The 22,155-nt window shown below is 40.2% G+C and overlaps 1 protein-coding gene across 2 annotated transcripts in view; it reads left to right on the plus strand.

Moving 5' to 3' along the window:
• Window positions 1-16,680, plus strand: part of LANCL2 (LanC like glutathione S-transferase 2) — a 29,101-nt gene extending 12,421 nt beyond the window's left edge. The window contains exons 3-10 of one of the 2 annotated variants that reach the window (XM_080932567.1): window positions 3,173-3,380; window positions 4,195-4,342; window positions 5,014-5,160; window positions 6,548-6,730; window positions 10,095-10,271; window positions 12,198-12,270; window positions 14,981-15,079; window positions 16,283-16,680. In XM_080932567.1, the coding sequence (XP_080788693.1) occupies window positions 3,173-3,380; window positions 4,195-4,342; window positions 5,014-5,160; window positions 6,548-6,730; window positions 10,095-10,271; window positions 12,198-12,270; window positions 14,981-15,075 (1,031 nt within the window). In that variant the 3' untranslated portion in view covers window positions 15,076-15,079; window positions 16,283-16,680. Of the gene's footprint in view, window positions 1-3,172; window positions 3,381-4,194; window positions 4,343-5,013; window positions 5,161-6,547; window positions 6,731-10,094; window positions 10,272-12,197; window positions 12,271-14,980 lie in introns of both variants that reach the window. The other variant, XM_080932566.1, reaches the window with a different exon arrangement.
• The last annotated feature ends 5,475 nt before the right edge of the window (window positions 16,681-22,155 follow it).

The following is a 22,155-nucleotide window of genomic DNA, read 5'->3' on the forward strand; positions in this document are numbered from 1 at the left end:
GAAAGATTATTCTATCCTCTTTAATTTCTCTCTTTAAAAACTTCAAGTTCTTGGAATACTGAACTTTTACTTGCTTGGTTAGAGTTACATCAAGATATTTCCTATTACTTGTGGTTATATTGAAGGGTATTAGTTTCCTGATTTTGTTTTCAGCCTGTTTTTCATTTGTATTAAGGAGGGCCACTGATTTTTTTTAATCAGCTGTAGAAGTTCCCTGGTAGAAATTTAGGAGTCACTTATGTGTACTATCAAATCATCTGCAAATGGTAATACTTTTAACTTCTTTTTAATTTGAATCTCCTTCCTCTTGTTTAGTTGTCTCATTGCTCTAGATAAAACTTCTGGTACTAAATTGAATAGATGCAAAGAGAGTAGATATCTTTATCCTGTCCCAGAATTTAGTGGAATTGCTTTAAGTTTCCCTCTGTTTAATTTGATGTTGCCTATTGTTTTGATGTATATTGCTTTTATTATGTTTAGATATGGGCCTTGTCTCTCCAAGACTTTTATCATGAAGGAGTGTTATATTTTGTCAAAGGCTTTTCCTAATGAGATGAACATTTTTTTTTCTTACAGTTTATTTATATGGTGGGTCACATTAGTGGATTTTCATATGTTGAACCATCCCTCTTCCCTGGGATGAAGCCTGCTTGATCATGGTGGATGGTAATTTTGATGTTCTTTGGTACAGTTTTTAAGTATTTTATTGAGTATTTTTTGCATTCATGTCCAAGGGAAATTGGTCTGAAATTCTCTTTCTTTATTGAGTTTTGTGTGATTTAGGTATCAAGGTGACTGTGGCCTTATAAGTAAGACTTAATGATTCCTTAGATTTCCCATAATAGTTACTATTATTATACACCCTCTTTCATTCTGCATTTGTTAATTTGGATGTGTGATTCTCTCTCTGCCTTTTAGTTAGTTTGGCTAAGGGTTTGCCTCTCTAATTGATTTTCTTAAGAACCATTTTTTTTGTTTGTTTCATTGATTCTTTGAAATTTTTTCTTTTATCTTTGTTTTTATTTTATTGATTTCAGACCTCAAATGGATTATTTCCTGCTCTTAACTCCTCTTGAGTATGCTTGCTTTTTTTGTTTTAGAGCTTTCAGATGTGATATTAAGTTGCTAGTATGAGATCTCACTAGTTTCTTTATGAAGGTGCTTATTGCTATGAACTTCCTTCTTAGCATTGCTTTCATTGTGACCCATAAGTATGGTTATATTATACATTTATTTTCATTGAATTCTAGACTTCTTTATGTTTGTCTTGTCCTAGTAGTCATTTAGTAGAGAGTTGTTCAGGTTCCATTATTTCAGTCTTCTTGTATTTGTTAAGACTTGCTTTGTGATCAAGTATATGGTCAATTTTGGAGAAAATCCCATAAGGTTTATTCTTTTGTGTTTGGGTGAAATGCTCCTTAGATATCTATAAGGCCCATTTGAGTCATAGTGTTGCATTATTTCTCTGTTTAGTTTCTCTCTGGATGACCTGTGTGTTGATGAGAGTGGGGTGTTGAAGACTCTCACTATTAATGTGTGGGGTTTGATGTGTGATTTAAGCTTTAGTAACCTTTCTTTTATGAATGTTGGTGCTCTTTCATTTGTGTCAAGTTTTATCCAGAATTGAAACGTCCTCTTGGTAAAAACTTTTCTTTGATGTGTTCTTCTCCATCTCTTTTGAATAATTTTGAGTGAACATCTTTTTTGTTAGATATTGGAATGGGTATACCAGATAAAAATATATACCTTTTTATTGGGAAATTGAGTCCATTGATATTGAGAGCTACCAATGCTTGCTAATTCTTGTTATTTTTATGTTGGTCATGGTGTTGGTGGTATTTGTGTATCTATGCATGTGTGTGTGTGTGTGTGTGTGTATTTCCCCCTTTTTGGTGTAAAGTTATTTATTTCCTGTGTTTTCTGAGGGCAGTTAACCTCCTTGGGGTGGAATTTTCTTTTTTGTACCTTCTGTAGGATTGGGTTTTTGTGTAGGTGCTGTTTTAGTTTGATTTTTGTCACAGACTGTCTTGTTTTTCCACGTAAGGTGATTCAGGTAGATTAGTCTGTGCTGACATTTGTAATACCATAGAGTCTGTCCAGGCCCTTCTGCCTTTTAAAGTCTTTGTTGAGATTTCAGGGGTGATTCTGTAGGTCTGCCTTCATATGGTATTTGGTCTTTCCCCCTAGCAGCTTTTAATATTCTTTCTTTGTTCTATATGTTTAGTGTTTTGATTTGCTATGTGGCAGAAGGATTTTCTGTTCTGGTTCAATCTATTTGGTGTTCTGTAAGTTTCTTGTACGTTTGTAGATATCTCTTTCTTTAGATTAGGGAAATTTTCTTCTATGATTTTATTGAAAATATTTGTTGGGCCTTTGAGCTGAGTTTCATCTCTTTCTTTTGTTCTTATTATTTGTAGGTTTGTCCTTTTCATAGTGTCCCATTATTTTCTGGAAGTTTTATGTCAGAAACATTTTAGATTTAACATTTTCTTTTATGATTCTCTTGGTGATGCTTGCATATGTCATGCCTGTTTCTTACCTAGATTTTCTATCCCCAGGATTCCTTCCATTTCTATTTCTCTATTGAAAAAGAGGCTGGTGACAGGCTCCTGCTGTCCTGGTTCTGCCACCTCACGCAGTACTCCCTAAGTAGGGATCTGACCCACTACTCACTGGTTACATGCTCAATTGCTTAATGGGAAAAGAAAAATTGTAGAAAATTAGAATGGATGCATAAAGTCCAGAAAATTAATCACATAGAAGGAAATGATTTGAGAAGAAGCATAAGAAAAGACTTACATTAGCTTGAGATAAAGAGCAGACTAAAGCTAGACTGGGCATGAATGGGAACAAGGAGTGAGTGACTGGAGCATTAGTGTGTTTGTGTCTTTTTTCCTCTAACAGTAAAATGTGGACATACTGTATCAGGCTAGTTAACCCAATGATAAGTTTCAACCTTTTTCTTGACTTTTTCCCCCATAAATTTTGTGTCTTTTTTTCTTTTCAGCATTTTCAGTTTTCTAAAATAAATTATACTTGTTATTGTTTATGTTGTCCATTTCAAAATACAGAATGGTTATAGAAGAAAGATGTTTGTGTAATTTTAAAGTAACTTCCTGAGGGTAAAAAGGAAGATAGTAATGCTTTTCTTTGGGGGTGGGGCTCATTCCAGGCATAGCACTTTTGTACCTGCAGCTGTATCGGGTCACTGGTGACCAGACCTACCTGCTCCGGTCCCTGGATTATGTAAAGAGAACACTCCGAAACTTGAGTGGACGCAGAGTCACTTTTCTTTGTGGAGATGCTGGGCCTCTTGCTGTGGGAGCTGTGATATATCATAAACTCAAAAGTGAATGTGAGTCCCAGGAATGCATCACAAAGTGAGTTTTAAAAGTTGAAAACATCTCCAAATGTTTTGTTGAAGAATTACTGTGCAAAGATATTCAACAATTAAAGTATTTTCTAATCTGCAATTGCAAATATGTCTCTGAAAAGTATGTTAGCTTAGTAGTAGGATCATGTGTTTTTTTCCTATATGTACATGAGTATATATAGAAATTAATATAATATAGAACTTAATTTCAGTGCCACTTTAATATTCATTTCTAAGCAATTTTTGGTTGTTTTCAGTGCACGAAAGTGAGTGCACATCCATGAAAACAGCTTGAGATTAACTGATCCTAAGTTGAGTCTATAGCTCCTAGTTATGGTGATGAAGGAATGATGGAGTGTGCAGGTTTTTGCAGGGCAGTTTATATTCTTCTCAAACAAGCAGGAAGTAAGGTCCCACCCTGGGATCTAGTAGAGATCTGAACAAGTGCAGGCATTTGATACTGAAAGATGGAGTGACTTAGTCTTGCCGAAGCAATAGTCATATCTCAGCTCCATCTCATGTACATTTTACATCCCTTTCTTCTAACACTAGATTTCAATGTATGAACTCTGTTTTCACTGTATGATTTAGAGTAATAGAAAGATGGAAATTTGGGACTGAAAGAATCTTTTTCAAAGATGGAGATTGAATTCAGGACCTCGTACACTTTTAATAGTGACTGATATTTTCATTCCATATATTTGTGTTATTGTGGAAACAGGAATCAGTAGAGAAGTTTTGATTGTTTTATGAACTTGGGGTTCATAATTGAGGGATATTTTTAGAAATTTTCTGGGATAATGTTATGTCTTGTTGGTTAGACTTCTACAGATGCATAAAACTATTGTCTGTCAAGAGTCAGAGCTTCCTGATGAGCTGCTTTATGGACGGGCAGGATACCTGTATGCCTTACTGTACCTGAACACAGAAATTGGTCCCGGCACTGTTGGTGAGGCAGCTATTAAAGAGGTATTGTGGGCCCGCTGGACCTACCAGCACTCAGAACTGTCTGTTAGCATTCAGTTATGTTAATGCCCAGCCTTTGCTTCTAGGTGGGAGTAGCTTTTAAAGGCATCTCATATGATGTTTTTAGAAACAGTTATGTATCTTCTCAAAGATCTTTTTAAAAAAAAAATTATGAACTTTATTGATTAGGTTATGTTTTGTTGGAACTAACTATGCAGTTTAACTTCAAAAGCCCAAAATGAGATGACTGTGATTTGGTGTGCATACTCTTTCTTCCTTTTCTTTTTTTTATTGGATAGTTATATGTATTTACATTTCAAATGTTATTCCCATTCCTGGTTCCTCCCTCTTCCATCCCAGGTCCCCTGTTTCTATGAGGATGCTCCTCCTCCTACCCACCCACTCCCACCTCAACACTCTGGCATTCCCCTACACAGGGGAAACGAGCCTTTACAGGACCAAGGGCTTCTCCTCCCATTGATAGCACACAGGGCCATCCTCTGCTCCATTTCCTGATTTCTCTCTGACTAAATTTATTAAATAAAAGTAATTGTTAGATAAGGCTGCTTATACGTTTTTTATTTAATAATCTGTGTCCTCCCACACAGTGTCAATTAGAGTAGATGAAGATGCTTATAACTTGTTTTGATTTCTGATGTCTCCTGTCTCTGTAGGTAGTCACTGCTATTATTGAGTCAGGAAAGAGTCTATCCAGGGAAGAAAGAAAAACCGAGCGCTGCCCTCTCTTATATCAGTGGCACAGGAAGCAATATGTTGGAGCAGCCCATGGTATGGCCGGCATCTACTACATGTTAATGCAGGTACAGGACAATTGTCTACGATAATAAATATAATGACTATATTACAGTATACTAGACCAATATGAATTCAATTCATTATAGAGATCAGATAGGCTGAATTGAAGGTTCCTGCTTTAACTCACAGATAATTAACTTGGCTTTATAGCAGTGAATTCCTAAAAGTACATTCTGTAGTTTGTACCAGAATAGTTGCTGATCACCCACAGCTTCCTTCTGTTCTTGTCCTGCTGATAGGAACTTCTTAATGGAGGTTGTTTGATTTACATGCTTCTGTTGGTTTTGTTCTTTTAAGAGACATACAAATCATGTGAGCTTGATGTCTTTGCTTGTAAGGTGAAAATCCTAGGGGCACTGTTTAGTGACTGCTGTATTTAGAAACAGGTCATCACAGTAGTGTGATGGAGCTGACTTGCTCTCTTTACGGAGGTAGCCAAATGGTGAGAGCGGTGTGTACATCATATCCTCTGTGGCACACCACATTTCTTGTAGCCTCTGTACCCTACCGCATGTCCTGTGGTCATGCCATCTCTTGGTTGTCATTTAGAAGTCAATGACAGTATAGTCTATATGAAAATATTTCTAATTACAGTTGAAAAATCAAAGCCCATTTTTGCAATGGCCCTACAAAAGGAAAGTTTTTCTTACAAATCTTTTTAAAAATAACAGAACAAGAACAGAAATTCTAATTCTTTGGAAAAAACATGGAGACATATAGGAGCTCAAAATGAAAATATGTAAACTGAAAATAAGTTTTAAAAAATGCAGTGTCCTAACAGGACAGAAAAACACGCAGGGATGCCCGAGGAGCCAGACCAGGCTGTTGTCCTGCACAGTCACAGAACTGGGGGAACGTAAGTGACATGTACCACAGTCACTGCACCAGGCGTGTATCTGAGTTGAGATGGAGCCAGTGTAGTAGAGGAAGGGGCTTCTTCAGATAAAATCTAAGGAGCCTTTGGATCTGCTAGACTCTTCCTTCCAGTAATTCCTATAGCTGTAAAAGGAATTGGGACTTGAAGAAAAGAAACCATCTGTTGGGCAGAGAAATCCAGATTTAGAAGAGAGCAAAGGGAGGTACATGCTACATGGCCCCTGGGATCACGACGTTGTGCTGTTGGCTTCGGACACTTCCGCTTCCCTCTCCCAGTGGTCAGCACAGCCTCTGCCCAGAGATGAGGTTGTTGTTCCTGTGTCACTGGCCCTCTCTCTGGACCCTCCTCTCAGACACATGCAGAACATACTACACATACATTATTCCAGGTTGTAGAGGAGTGGAGGAGGGACCATCTTAACTCTAGGTAGCTTTCTAAAGTCTCTGGGACCAGCCGCTACAAAAGTTTAAAAATGTCAGAAAAGACAAATTGTTTTCTTTTCTGTGTCTTTAAAGCCAGAAGCAAAAGTGGACCAAGAAACCTTAACAGAAATGGTGAAACCCAGCATCGATTACGTGCGTCACAAAAAATTCAGATCTGGAAATTATCCATCTTCACTAAGCAATGAAACAGATCGATTGGTCCACTGGTGCCATGGTGCTCCAGGTGTCATCCACATGCTCTTACAGGCATACCAGGTTAGTGCTCCTAAGTTACAGGTGCTCCACGTTAGTGCTCCTCTCATACCCTGAGTGTCTGGTTACAGTTTTCACCACCCAGCTTTTCTGTTGCTTCTGGAAAGCCCATTCAATTGTACACTGAAAACTGGTTTTAAATTTTCATCTCTGTGTTAGCGTGAGTACACATATGTCAAGTCATGCGTGTGGAACTCAGGGGGCAACCTTCAGCGCTGGTCTTTGCCTTCCATCATGTCTGAGCAGGGTCTCTTGTCGGTTTCTCCTGTGGATGCCAGGCCAGCTGGCCTGTGTGCTTCTGAGGTTTGCGTTGTCTCTGCTTCCTTTCTCCGAATAGGAGTGTTGAGATTGCAAATGTGCGCCGTCACAGCCAGCTTCACGTAGTTCTGGGGATCTGAACTCAAGGACTCATGCTTTAAGAACTGAGCCATCTCCCCACCTCACTTTCTACTTTTTATTTTAATTACTTATCTGCACATTTGTATGCATTTTGTGATCATGTATGCTTGTGTACATATGTGTATCCATGTAGGGCCAATGGTTGGCCTTGGGTATGTTCCTATGGAACTGGTCATCTCACTCTTCCTGGATTTCTGACTGCCCTGGTTGGGCTAGACTGGCGGGCCACTGAGCGTTAGGGATCGGCATTTTCTACCTTCCCAGCACCAGGATTACAAGCACATGCCCACAAATTTGACTTACTTATTTAAATTTCAGAGAGGAAGGAGGGAGGGAGGGAGAGAGAGAGAGAGAGAGAGAGAGAGAGAGAGAGAGAGAGAGAGAGAGAGGGAGGGAGGGAGAGAGGGAGAGGGAAGAAGGGAGGAAAGAGAAATAATATTACTTTACTCCTTATTTTTCCTTCCTTTAACCCCTCTAATATATCTCCAGCTTTCTTTCAAATTCATGGCCTCATTTTCTGTAATTGTTGATTTATTCTCCAGTATATAAATAGCAATGTGCTCATACATGACACTTGTATGTGTTTTGGGCCTGACCATTTTGTATTGGGTAACGAACCTCAGTGCTCTTCTCTGGGGAAGACTATTCCTTCCAGTATTAGGATTCCTTAACTTAAAATCAGCAGCAAGGCTGGGCATGGTAGTATACTCCTTTACTCTCAGTACTCAGGAGCCAGAGGTTAGTGGATCTCTGTGAGTGTAAGGCCATCCTGGTCTACACAGTAAGTTCCAGGCCATCCAGAGTAACATAGAACAAAACTTTATTTCAAAACAAACAATCCATAAAAACATAAAGCAAAAATAAAGTGAGGACTGAGACAGAGCTGTTTACTATGCTGCTTATTTAAATATAGTGTCAGAGTCACTATAAAGAAGAAGAACAAGAAAAAGAAAGTATGGGTCACAAGTCAGAAAAGAAGCAAAATTGCTTTGTAGATCACAAGATCTTGTTGGTGAAAGATCCTAAAGGTCCCACTAGAAGACTTCCAGAATTGATCAACTCTTTGAGCCATGTAGTAAGGTACAAAATCACCTTGCAAAAATTAGTAGCTTTTCTATAGCAGCAACAAAGGTACATTGAGAAAGAGATCATGGACGTGATGTCGTTCACAATAGCCTGAAAACAAGAAAAGGTAGAAGTAAACCTAAGCAGGTAAAGACTTCTAAGGGAAAACTTACGTTTGAAGAAAGAGACTGAGGAAAACATCAGAAGATAGAAAGACCTCTTATACTCACAAATTGTTAGAATAAATATTCTGAAAATATCCATCCTACCAAAACCAATGTACTAGGAAACAAGTGTATGTAGACGAATGTGTGTGAGGACAGACAGACAGACAGACAGACAGACAGACAGACAGACAGAGACAGAGGATTATAGTAGTGTGTAGATAGATAGTTTACTACGTGTCCCAAGAGCTCATGCCTCCTCAAGGCCACAGGTTGCCTGGCCTTGGTGGCTTTCTAAAACTGTAGAAAGATTCAGCATCTTAACAAGCCTTGGCAGCAGTATTGTTTCCGAGTGTTCTTTTTATTATTTAACAACATTTGTATTTCTTTTTGTCTCAGTTACTCTTGTTTACTGCAGAGCTACATGATAGTCTTTAAGAATAATCATATCACAGATTCAATATTATACTGGCTTCAAATCACCTGTCAAAGAAATTGTCCAATACTTATAGACTCAGCCTAAGATAAGTTGTTAAGATAAAAGTAGAAAGTAGACAACTTTTTCCAAATAATATATGAATGGCCAGTTAACTAGGAAAAAAATACAAGTGTATACATACTTTCTAGTGTATACATATAGATGAATAGGTAGGCAGAGAGATAACAGATAGGTGGATGTTAGATGATATGTAATTAAATAGATGATAGATAGATAGACAGACAAATAATCCCAGGTTTGTTTCCTCTAGTCCTGTGTTATCTAGGACTTTTAGCATGGAGTTATGTTGAATTTTATCAAAGGCTTTTCCTATATTGAGATGATCATGTGATTTTTTAAAAAAATTTAAATCAATTTATGTTGCCTATAACATTTCTTGACTTGTGTATGTTGAACCATTCTTGCTTTCAAGGATAAAGCCAACTTGGTCATGGTGGATAGATAATCTTTTTTGATATGTATCTGTATTGCAAGTGTTTTGTTTTTATTTTCGTGTCTTCTTTAAACTCCTTTAATTTTTGGGGAAAAAAAAAACTATCATTGTTCCTTTAAATCTGTGTTCTGTGGCTCATCTCGGTATTTCTCTTTGGCAAACATTTCTAGAGCACTAGTGGGTTTTGGAGAGAAGATACTGGAGTGACCTTTTGTGTTGTTTGTAATTTTTCCAATGAGATCTAGGCATGGGGACTTCTCTTGTTCGTTCTGTGTCTGATATAGACAGAGCAGGTTGGAGCTGAAGAGAGGATGTGGGGGTTGGATTGTACTTGAAGGTTGACAATGAATTAGGTAGAGTGAAGGCAGGTGAACAGGGTAGGCTGGTCTGGTGTGCAGGCTGTGAGTCCTGGTCCAAGCCTTGAGTAGATGGTAGATCTGGCTAGAAAGAGAGGTTGCATGGGTTGTGCTGAGGGCTTGTGGGTTTAGGGATAGGCAGCCAGGTCCTGGTGGAAACTTAAAGGTTGGTTGCACACAGGCACAAGTGATCAGACTAGGTCGGCCTGGACACTGGGTGTGGTACCAGTGCTGGGTCTGGCAGATTAAGGAGGATCTGTAGAAGGGAGACTCTGATTTAGACTGTAAGAAGGACCTGGCCGGTGGGGCTGGCGGAGGCAGGTTCCTGTGTATGTTTGACCCCAATGCCATATTTATTTCCTAATGTATAGTTTCTAACCAATGGGGAAGTATATTTCCGACTCTTATGCAAAACATTTTGTTAACACTGTTTTGCTTTCTTCCTCTCCAGGTTTTTAAGGAGGAAAAATACTTGAAAGAGGCCATGGAGTGCAGTGATGTGATTTGGCAGCGAGGTCTGCTCCGGAAAGGCTATGGAATCTGCCATGGAACCTCGGGGAATGGTTATTCCTTTTTGTCCCTTTATCATCTGACGCAGGATAAGAAGTACCTCTATCGAGCTTGTAAGGTGAGGACACCTCTATCCACACAGCTTCCAAACTCCCCAGAACAGAGTCTGAAAGCGTAATTCTCTTCCCAGTCTGTGGGCTAATCTGTTGATTCTGGCACAGCCTTGTCCTTGTCTCTCTGTGTCTATGAGGTGAAGGTTGCTTGCTCTGAATAGCACAACTTCTGGAATCACACTGCCTGGTCAGAATACAGCACTGTGTATAAATATTTATTTGTGTGGTTGGTTTTTAAGAAAAAGTCTGAGCTAGCACAGGTGGGCCTTGGTTTGCTGCTGCCAAAGATGATCAAGAACGTGAACTGATCTTCCTTCTCCCTCCCAAGTTCTAGGGTCACAGATCTTTGACATCATTCCTACTTTATATAAAAGCTTTAGTGTCTTTAAGTGCATTTGTTCTTTAAGCCTCAAGTTCCTTATTTGAAAAAATAAGGGGAGCAAATGATTTATCTACCAAAAACATTTTAAGCGTTAATTGACTTAACATTCAGACTTTCTACAATTGTTCCTATTGAATCCCTCATTGTTTCCACTAAGCTGCATGCCAAAACTGCCATCCTGTCTCCGAGTTTCCCTAGTCCTGCATGCCTTGACCCTTTCCTATTTCCCTACCTCCTTGTCTCATCCTGTACCACTCTCAGGCATACTACCCTAGATCGCATTGTTCTTCCCTCAGTAGAATGGAGGCTTAAACTATTATCACCTATTTCCTTCACCAGAAATGTACTTTCTCCTGAAATTTGCATAGAAAATCTTTGCCATTTCTAATGTTTAGCTGTGACATTTTTCAGGGTCTTTAATACTGCCAATCATTTATCAAATGTTTTGTTTATTGCTTAGCTCAAACTAGTGACATATAAGTTCCATGTTTGTACTTGTTAAAAGTTATTCTCCTATAGTATGTCCATCAGTAGCACATGGGCTTAACTTGGAACACTTAAATCTGCTCAGACTGTATTTTGATGAATAGCATAAAGCCAGACTTAGTAAATTTTTACTTGTATTTTTATTAATATGTATGCTTTACATGATGTAATTATGTGCATACTCTAAAATGATTGAGGAATACACCAAAATGCAGAGGCTCATGACCTAGGAAACATTACGGATAACATATTTTTTAATACCATTTGGACAATGAACCCTGTTACCATTATGAGGTGTTTTTATTGTTGTTGTCTTTCAACCCAAATGACACTAACTTAGCACTAACTTATGTAGAGTGTAAAACCCATCCAGTAGAGAGCTACAGGCTGAGGTCTTTCCACGACGGAGGATTATTCCAGCAACAGTTTCTAAGATTGTAGAGGTGAGGACACCAAGGAAAAGACTGCTGAGCATGGTTTCCATCAGTAACCCAGGCTAGGGGGAGCCAGTGGTCCGGAGACAGGTTCAGAGCCAGGCATTTTTATTCAGATGAGCAGGTGCTTGGAAGGAACCGGTTGCTGTTGAACTATTGTACATTTCTTCTCCAGGTGTCCTTATAATGTTTTAGGGTAGATGTGACCTACAGAAGAAGAACTAGATGAGGAAAGGTCTCTAGCTCTCATCCTGCTAGTGGGTTTTGAACAAACACATACAGTTCAGAGCCCTGGAATCACAACTGCCCAAACCAGCTTCTTTAATTATTTTTTCCAAGTTTTATTTTTAATGTTTTTAATTATGCCTGTCTGTCTGTAGGAATGTGCAGGTTAGTGCAAGTGCTCAAAGCGGCCAGAGGAGACAATCAGTTCCCATGAAGGATGGTGTTCCAGGTGTCTGTCAGCCACCTGATGTGGGTGCTTACAATCAAACTAGGGTCCCCTGGAAGAGCACATGTGCTCTTAACCATTGAGCTGTATCCTGAGCCCTCTCTTCAATTCTCATAACTGTCATAGTCATTGCCTCTTAAGAAATCCCGTTCTTAAAAAGGAATATCTTTTGTTTTAGTTTGCAGAGTGGTGTCTAGATTACGGAGCACATGGATGCCGCATTCCTGATAGACCGTATTCCCTCTTTGAAGGTAGGAGTGTGAAAAAGAAAATAAAGCTGTGCGTTTAGATACTTAGTCTGGTAAACCTGACCCCTGTGTTTTGAGGACTAGCGTTAGGACATTTGGTATTGCTTGAGTAAAACTTAAGAGCTAAAACAAAATGATAGCTAGCCTATTGATCTCGCTAGAGTTTGGTCCTGCAAGTATCTCCAAAAGTGTTAGAACTTCTGTGAAGTACATATACAGACAAAGTCTAGAAGGCTTCCTGGATGGGGGAAGATAATATGTCTATTCTGCTTTTCCTCTGTAATATTGTAATATAATTGCCTAGGTTAATAAGTATAGAAGAATATACTATAATTAATATACTACTATAATTATAATTGAAGTGCTAGAGATAGAGATAGTCCTTTTTGTTTATTTATTTGATTTTTTTGAGATAGAGTCTCTCCGTTTAGTCCTGGCTGTCCTGGAACTTGCTATGTAGATAAGGCTGGCCTCCAACTCCTACGGATCTGCTTGCCTCTGCCTCCCAAGTGCTGCGACTAAAAGTATACACCAACACGTTTGGTCTCCCACGTGTGTGTGTGTGTGTGTGTGTGTGTGTGTGTGTGTGTGTGCGCGTGTACAGGCAATTGCATGTTTTGGCTCACTTATAAACCACAGTACAAAGACTTTATAGCGTTAGGATTACTTGATAATAACTTTAGAACCACATCTTATAACTATATCCCAAAGTAATCTTCAGAGGGAATATTTATTTCAAAACAAGTAGATAGGTAATAGATTTTTATCAATGCTTTTTCTGTATAAGTTGAAGTCATAAGGAAAAATGTTTCTCAGAATAAGAACTTTAGTCTTTTACATCACAAAAGAGTGTATGGCGGACATGGTGGTGCTTGTCTGTAACCTATTATACTGGCAGCTAAAGCAGTAGATCACGAGGATGAGTCCGGCTTAGGCTCTGTATTGAGTCCCTGTCTCAGAAAAAAATAAACATGAGATGCATTTATACCCAGCAACAGGAGCTAATATCTGGACTCTAACATGGAGGTCACTGTTGCTTATATATTCAAGTTTAACAGCAACTTCAGTTGCCCATTGAGTCAAAATTCCACTTTTGAACTTCTATGACTAGGAAGTCCACTGGTCATGTTTGCCCTGTGCCTCACCAATGCATGGCAGAGGGAGCTGGCAGTAACTTCTAACCAAGTTCTTAGGCAGGAGTCTAACAGACAACATCACTGAGAGGGGACACTGGGCTGATCTAACAGACAGCATCACTGAGAGGACACTGGGCTGTATCTAGCAGACAGCATCACTGAGAGGACACTGGGCTGATCTAACAGACAGCATCACTGAGAGGACACTGGGCTGATATAACAGACAGCATCACTGAGAGGACACTGGGCTGTATCTAGCAGACAGCATCACTGAGAGGACACTGGGCTGATCTAAAAGACAGCATCACTGAGAGGACACTGGGCTGATCTAAGAGACAACATCACTGAGAGGACACTGGGCTGATCTAACAGACAGCATCACTGAGAGGACACTGGGCTGTATCTAATTTCCTCCTGAAGTACCCACTCTGTCAAAGGCAGCATTCTGTGGGACTGGCATCTGCCTATGAAATCTAGGAACGAGCTTTCCTGAGGCTTCTCCAGGGTCCTGTCAAAGGTAATAAGAGCCACTTTCTGATTCTAATGGGTTCTAATAGGTAGTAGACACAGATGTAGTAGACATCGTTTTATACAGTTGTACAGTTAGCAGTATTCACAGAACACCGAGGCTTTATACATTTTCGTGTAAATGTTGTGGCAAAGGAAAAACTAAGCAAACTGAAAGGGTGAGGGGGATTTCTGACTGCGGTGGACATCCAGGACTAGAGGCACAGGAGGACAAGAAGCTCTCATCCCTAATGTTTTCATCAGTTAGTTTCAAAACCTATTGTTTAATCAGTGTCATACTTTTGGGGGGTCATATAAACAAATTTTGCTTAATTAAAAATGACTCTTTTAGAAGCTAAAGACGATATAAAATTGAATGGAGATTATAAAAGCTTTGGGAGGAATTAGGTAAGCACTGTAATACTGAGCCGCATCCAAAATCTACATCCTCAGATGCTGCAGTATCATCTTAACATTTCAAATGCAAGATAAGAATCCAAAAGCCATTTCTTAAAACATAATGTAGTGTAGAAGAGGAGATAGCTCACTAGGCAAACTTACTTCTCACACAAGTGTGAGAATCTGACTTTACACCTCCAGAACCCGAGTGTGTCGATGTGTAGCTCAGGTATATAACCTCAGCATTTTAAAGAGGAATTGGGAGGTAGGACAGGAGGAGCCTCAGACTCTTGCCAGTCAGCTCCAGTAGAAAAAAAAAAAAAATGGAGACCCTGTCTCAAACAAAGCAGAAGGCAAGGACTGACTCCTGAAGTTGTCTGCTAAGGTCTGTACTCATACTGTGACATGGATATGCCTGAATTCACACACGCACTCGCGCATACACACACACACACACACACACACACACACACACATACACACACACACATACACATACACACGCACACACACACACACATTCGGTGCTGTTTTTAATGATGTCGTTTTAAATTAATAATGGTACTTTTCCTTATGCCCTTACAGCCTCTGGTAGTAGAAGAGATTAAGTATCACTTTGTTTTGTTCACTAACCTGTATGGTTCCTCAAAGATGCACATTTTGCCTTGCAGGTATGGCTGGTGCTGTTCACTTTCTTTCTGACCTCTTGGTACCAGAGACTGCACGGTTCCCAGCATTTGAACTTGGCTTTACGCAGAAGGATTAAAAAGGTGCAAAAAGACAACCATACCCGTTGGACCAAAAGCCACCTGACTGCTGAGTGCCTGACACAGAACCTACTGTAAACCCTAGGAGAGGAAGACAGAGGACAGAAACCTTCACAAGCCCCTTTGTTGCAAAGACCCAATTAGAGCATGAGCCATAGAAACCATGTCCTCAGCATTCTGTGACAGTGTCCCTTAAAGGTGTGAAATCTGACTCCTTCATCTCTAGGCTCCTTGTAGTGTGCATGTTTCTTGGTGCTTGTCTATAAGTGTAAATTGAGTAACTAGAAAAGCCACACTCTTACACAAAGTCTTAGCTGAGCATATGTGAGTGTTAAAGGAGACAGGCACATATATTTGTATATAGTATCTAAACTAGGGTGTCATCTCTATCAGTAAAGAAACAGTGGTGTGATGTCTGTCTTGACCATCAGCTACCAGATCTAGGTATCCTGTGTTAGCATTTTCCATGGCATGCGTGAGAGACAGGAACGTGGGCAGGTCAGTGTGCACTGCAGAGCTCAGAAAGGCACAGTTGACACCCCTTCGCTCTTTGTGTCTTGTGGTCAGTATAACTAATGACTAAGCATTAGGAACTCTGAGACATTTACCCAGGTACATATTATTAAAACAGACACCTCCTTCCTGTTTTCAGAGTATCTTATTACTCTATGAAACAGTAACCGTAATGCCATACAATCTATCTGTGTCCCTTCATTTCACATTTTGACAAACTCTTATGAATGTGAAATTAATACAGTCCTTATTTTTCATCCAATTTGGGGTGGTAAAGTAAATTCCTGGCTGAGTTTATACATGTAGGGAACAAAATAATTTAAACAAGACAATTATCATCTGGGTGATTTTTTCAAATTATTTTTAAGGGCATTAATTTTGATTTGCATATGGTTAGAGATCTTGCTACATAAATTTCAGAGTTTGATTGTTGTTCATGTATGAATGGACTAGATTTCTTAAGCATGTTTTGTTGTGTACAGGAATTAATGTGTGTTTCTTGAAGGAAGGCCCTGTCTGGTAAACTCTTCTGTGCATCAAGGTGGAGCTTGTCAGCCCCTCAGAGCAGCAGCCGTAGATTCTCCCCAGTGTCTTTACTCATACTTGTTTGATAGACACTAGACTCTTTCTGACCAACATGCTGAGGGGAACATACAATGCCCACAGAATAAATGGAAATCATTTTGTTTACAGATTTCCTTTTAAGACAGGTGGATTGCCACAACACACGCGCATTTCAGTGACGACATGGACGTCCTTCCTTGTGTCCACTACACGTGCTGTACTGCTGTGCAACCCCTGAGGCTGCAGCCCATCCCACGAGGCAAAGGACAAATGGCATGTGAACCAGGATTGAGGGGTCACATATGGCCATTCCAGAGTTATAAATGTTTGAAAGAAAATCTAAGAACATCTTACTTTTGTTTCTTAGGCTTGTATTATGTCAACAACTGTATTCTAAATGTGTTGAGAAGCTTAAAATCTGCGCATAAAAAATTCCATTTTGAAATCTTAAGAGAAAAAGTTAATGTTCACAAAAAGCGTTCGGGGTTCTTTGGTTTTGTTAATAAAAGACAGTTTTGTGGTGATGACTTATGGAGTCTTCAGATTTTTCTCATTTCTTTCTCAGTTCTACAGTGTTAAATTTGGGATTCATGGTTCCAAGGGGTTGAGTCCATGACCATAGTGGCAGGGACCATGACAGCAGGCAGGCAGACATGGTGTTCCAGCAGTAGCTGAGAGCTCACATCCTGAGCCACACACAGACGGGAGCCATGAGTGGGAATGGTGTTGGCTATTGGAACGTCGAAGGCTACTGTCAATGAATGACTCACCTCCTTTAATGAGGCCACACCTCCTAATCCTTCCCAAGCAGTTTTATGGAACATTCTAGTATATAAGACTGTACAGGCCATTCTTATTCAAAACCACCGCAATGAGAAAGGCTTGAAGAAATACCACAAGGATTATGACATTGCTTGGGTCTGGGGTTGGCTCAAATACTTAAATATCTTGCAGCATTCTTCAAAAACAAGGAGTAAATGGTGTGGAGCCCTGGATATTGATGTTTCCACCTGAAATCAGCCAAGTATAATAGAAAACATGACATTTGGGATTTATGGTTCCAAGGGGTTAGAGTCCATGACTAGTGGCAGGGACCATAACAGAAGGCAGGCAGGCATGGTGCTCACCTGAAATGAAGTGGCAGCAATTCAGGAGGAGAGTTGCCTGGAGCTATGTTTGGAAGTAGAAAATCTAGAGAACTCCTTACTCATAATGTGTGTACTTAATGCTGTATGTCATACATGTATGTATTTTATATGTTAATGCTATAATTCATACTCTCTAACACTTAGATGTTAGTTTACCATTACTTTGCAAACTACTCAAAAGAAACAATGTAAGAGAAAGAAAGTTCATTAACTCAGAAGTTTTATTGAATGGGTTGGATAATTTCCATTGCCTATGATGAGGAAGAGTACCATGGCATCAGGGGCATGTTACAGCAGAGTAAAGTTGGCACCCAGTAAGAGGAGGGGCAAGGACAAGACACTTTCTCCCACTGGGTGTTACCTTCTATACTTCTAACCACTATCACGTAGTCATTATTTATAGAATAATTAGGAAATCCACTGATGAGGTTGGAGACCCCCCAGGATCTAATCAGTCTCTGAAAGTCCATAACTTATACCTTTGGAAACAATATTAAATCTAAAACATGACACCTCTTCTGTGATAGCTTAATCTTGCCAGTCTTGTCGTGCCTTTGCAAGAAGATGGTACCCGTAGGTATGGAGAGATCCATGTAACAATGGGAAAAAAGGGCGGGGAAGGGGAGGGGGTATCTTTACTTCTCTCTTTGACAGTCATAAATGGACTAAATCATTATATGTCATTATAAGTATGATGATTCTATAATTCATTCAAAATTGGTATTCTTTACAATGCTACACTATTATGGCTACATTGGTTTCCACATGTAAGAGAGCATGGAGGAGTTGCAGGGACAGGAAGCAAAACCTTTCCTAGTGGGTCACTAGGAGTGATAGTGAGTAGAACTATTCCCCTTTCTACTCCTTGATTTTCTGGACCTGTGGATGGGAAGAACTGTACCATATATCAGACACTGATTCAAAGCATACACTGCTTTCTGAAGTACCCTGCCCCAGCCCTCTATGCTGATGTCACTTAATTGGTGCTATAACTGTGTCTTTTTAAATCTTACTTTATTTTTTAAATGGATATATTTTATTTACATTTTAAATGTTATCCCCTTTACTCGTTTCCCCTCCATAAACCCCCTATCCCATTCCCCATTTCCCTGCTTCTATAGGGGTGCCTCCCTTTCCATCCCCTCCTCCGGCCTCCCTGCCCTGACATTCCCCTACACTGAGGCATTATGCCTTGGCAGGACCAAGAGCTTCTCCTCCCATTGCTTCCCCAACAAGGCCATTCTCTGAAATATATGCAGCTGGAGCCATGGGTTCGTCCATTTCTATCCTTTGGATAGTGGTTTAGTCCATGGGAGCGCTTCTTGGTTGGTATTGTCTTTCTCACAGGGTTGCACACCCCTTCAGCTCCTTCAGTCCTTTCTCTAACTCTTCCATTGGGGACCCCATTCTCAGTCCAGTGGTTGGTTGTGAGCATCACCTCTGTATTTTTCATGATCTGGTAGTGCCTGTTGGGGGACAGCTATATTGGGCTCCTGTCAGCATCTATTTCTTAGCATCAGCAGTATTGTCTGGGGTTGGTGGCTCTATATGGATTGGATTCCCTGGGGAGGGGGGACAGTCTCAGATGGCCTTTGCTTCAGTCTCTGCTTCAAACTTTGTTTCCCTATTTCCTCTTGTGAATATTTGGTCTTCATTCTTCTTGAGCTTCATGTAGTCTGTGAATTGTAATTTGGGTAATCTGAGCTTTAAGACTAATATTCACTTATCAGTGAGTACATACCATGTGGTTGTTTGTTTGTTTGTTTGTTTGTTTGTTTGTTTTGTGACTGGGTTATCTCACTCAGGATGATATTTTCTATATCCATCCATTTGCTTAAGAATTTCATGAAGTCATTGTTTTTAATAGCTGAGTAGTACTCCATTGTGTAAATGTACCAAATTTTCTGTGTCTATTTCTCTGTTGAAGGACATATAGGTTCTTTCCAGCTCCTGGATATTATAATAAGGTTGCTATAAATACAATGGAGCATGTGTCCTTGTTGTATGTTGGAGCATCTTTTGGGTATATGCACAGGAGTAGTATATGTAGGTCCTCAGGTAGCATTATGTCCAATCTTCTGAGGAACCTCCAGACTGATTTTCAGAGTGGCTGTATCAGTTTACAACCCCACCAACAGTGGAGGAGTGTTCCTCTTTCTCCACATCCTCGCCAACATCTGCTGTCACCTGAGTTTTTGATCTTAGCCATTCTGACTGGTGTGAGGTGGAATCTCAGGGCCTTGATTTGCATTTCTCTAATGACTAAGTTGTTGAACATTTCCTTAGGTACTTCTCAGCCATTCGATGTTCCTCAGTTGAGAATTGTTTGTTTAGCTGTGTACCCCATTTTTAGTAGGGTTATTTGATTCTCTAGAGTCTAACTTCTTGAGTTTTTTTTTTTTTTTTTTTTTTTTTTTTTTTTGTATATATTTGATATTAGCCTTCTATCAGATGTAGGATTGGCAAAGATCTTTTCCCATTATGTTGGTTACTGTCCTATTGACAGTATCCTTTGCCTTACAGAGATTTGCAATTTTATAAGGTCTCATTTGTCTATTGTTGATCTTAAAGCATAAGCCATTGGTGTTCTGTTCAGGAAAATTTCTCCTATGCCTATGTGTTCTAAACTCTTCCCCACTTTCTCTTCTATTAGTTTGAGTTACCTGGTTTTGTGTGGAGGTCTTTGATTCATTTGGATTTGAGCTTTGTACAGGGCAATAAGAATGGGTTGATTTGCATTCTTCTACATGCTGGCTATCAGTTAAACCATCAGCATTTGTAGAAAATGGTATCTGTTTTCAAATGAATGGTTTTAGCTTCTTTGTCAAAGATCAAATAACCATAGGTGTGTGGGTACATTTCTGGGTCTTCAGTTCTATTCCAATGATCTACATGTCTGTCTCTGTACCAATGACATACAGTTTTTATTACTATTGCTCTGTAATATACCTTGAGGTCAGGGATGGTGATTCCCCTAGAAATTATTTTATTATTGAGAATGGTTTTTCACTATCCTGGGATTTTTGTTATTCCAAGTGAATTTGCAAATTTCTCTTACTGATTCTATGAAGAATTGAGTTGGAATTTTTGATGGGGATTGCACTGAATCTGTATATTGCTTTTGGAAAGATGGCCATTTATACTCTATTAAGCCTGCTAATTAATGAGCATGGGAGATCTTTCCATCCTTTGAGATCTTCTTCAGTTTATTTCTTCAGAGACTTGAAGTCCTTGTCATACAGCTATTTCATTTGGTTGGAATCACCCCAAGATGTTTTATATTATTTGTGACTATTGTGAATATTGTGTCTATTCTTTAATTTCTTTCTCAGCATGTTTATCCTTTGGGTAGAAGAAGGCTACTGATTTCTTTGAGTTAATTTTATATCAAGCCACTTTGCTGAAGTTGTTTATTGGCTGTAGTTAGTTATTTGGTGGAATTTTTGGGAACACTTAAGTATACCACCATAACATATACAAATAGTGATACTTTGACTTATTTCTTCCAAGCTTGTATTCCTTTGACCTCCTTCTGTTGTCTCATTGCTCTGGCTAGGACTTCCAGTACTATATTGACTAGTTATGGAGAGAATGGGCATAACTGTGTCGTCAAAAGGCCATCCCATCTTTCTATCAGACCAGCTGCTTTAGGATGGTGGGGAACATAGCAAAACCAGTGGAGTCCATGATTGTGGGTCCATATGTCTCTGGCTGTGAAATGAATTCCTTGGTTAGATGCAGTTCTGTGTGGATTACCATCAGGGTGAATAAAGCATTGTGTACGTCCACATATGGTAGTTTTGGCAGAAGCATTACATGTAGGAAGGGCAGATCCATAATCAAAATAAATTGACACACAAACCCAGATAGTACATTGTTGTTATCCCATGTCATAGAGGGCCTGCAGCTTTGGAACAGGACTTTCCACTGGCTTTTTTATGCACTCCAACCATTGGCAGATGATATAGATTTTGGGGTCAGCTAATTCAGAGCCCTGGAGCTGGGCCTGGGTAGTAGCCGAGCTGAGCAGCTCATGGCTTTCCCTTATCTGCACCACCAGGGTGAGCTCTCCAGCACTGCTTCGACCAGGTCACCCAAGGCTACCATTGGCAGAACCCACTGTCAGCTCTCCTGATCCCACGTCCTTGGGGCAGCTCACAACACCCAGCTTTCCAGAGCCAACTTTACTGTGCTGTCCAGTCAAGGTTTAGGGCTCACCATCCCAAGTACTGCAGCCTGTGAGGGGCTGGGCCAGTTCTACTCTTGAACCCCCAGAGAGGGCTCAACCGGTGCCTTCACCATCAGGGTCCACTTCACTGTATCTCCTAGTCAAGGTATAGGACCCACCTTCCCAAGACATACAGCCAGTGGGGACGGGGGCTGGGTTAGCTCCCCTGTTCTCATGACTCCAGGGGTAGGTCTTCCTACTCCTGCAGGTGGTGAGTGGGGCATCAGCCCTGTACTCACACCAACTTAGCCAGGTGAGTGGTGGGACCAACTCTCCCATGCTCTTGCCTCCAGAACTGGATCACCTGTGCCCTCACAGCCAAGGCCAGCTCTACTGTGCTGACCAGGTAAGGTCACCTGACTGCTGCAGCCAGTGAAGGGCAGGACCAGCTGTCACGTTCTCACGACTCCTGGGCTAACACTTTCCAACTGTTGTAGGTGATAAGGGCCAAGCGGGGGACTAGGCATCACCACTGCACCCATGCCTCGTCGTGTTAGACAAGTGTCAGAACCGGCTCTCCCAAACTCTTGTACACTCCTATTCAAATACTGTGGTGGCTTCCAATGTGGGCTGGACAACACCCTCCATCTTTGCTGCCTGGCACAGCAGTCAGCGAGTATCTATGG

Source organism: Micromys minutus (genome assembly GCF_963924665.1).
Source record: "Micromys minutus genome assembly, chromosome: 18".
NCBI lineage: Eukaryota > Metazoa > Chordata > Mammalia > Rodentia > Muridae > Micromys > Micromys minutus.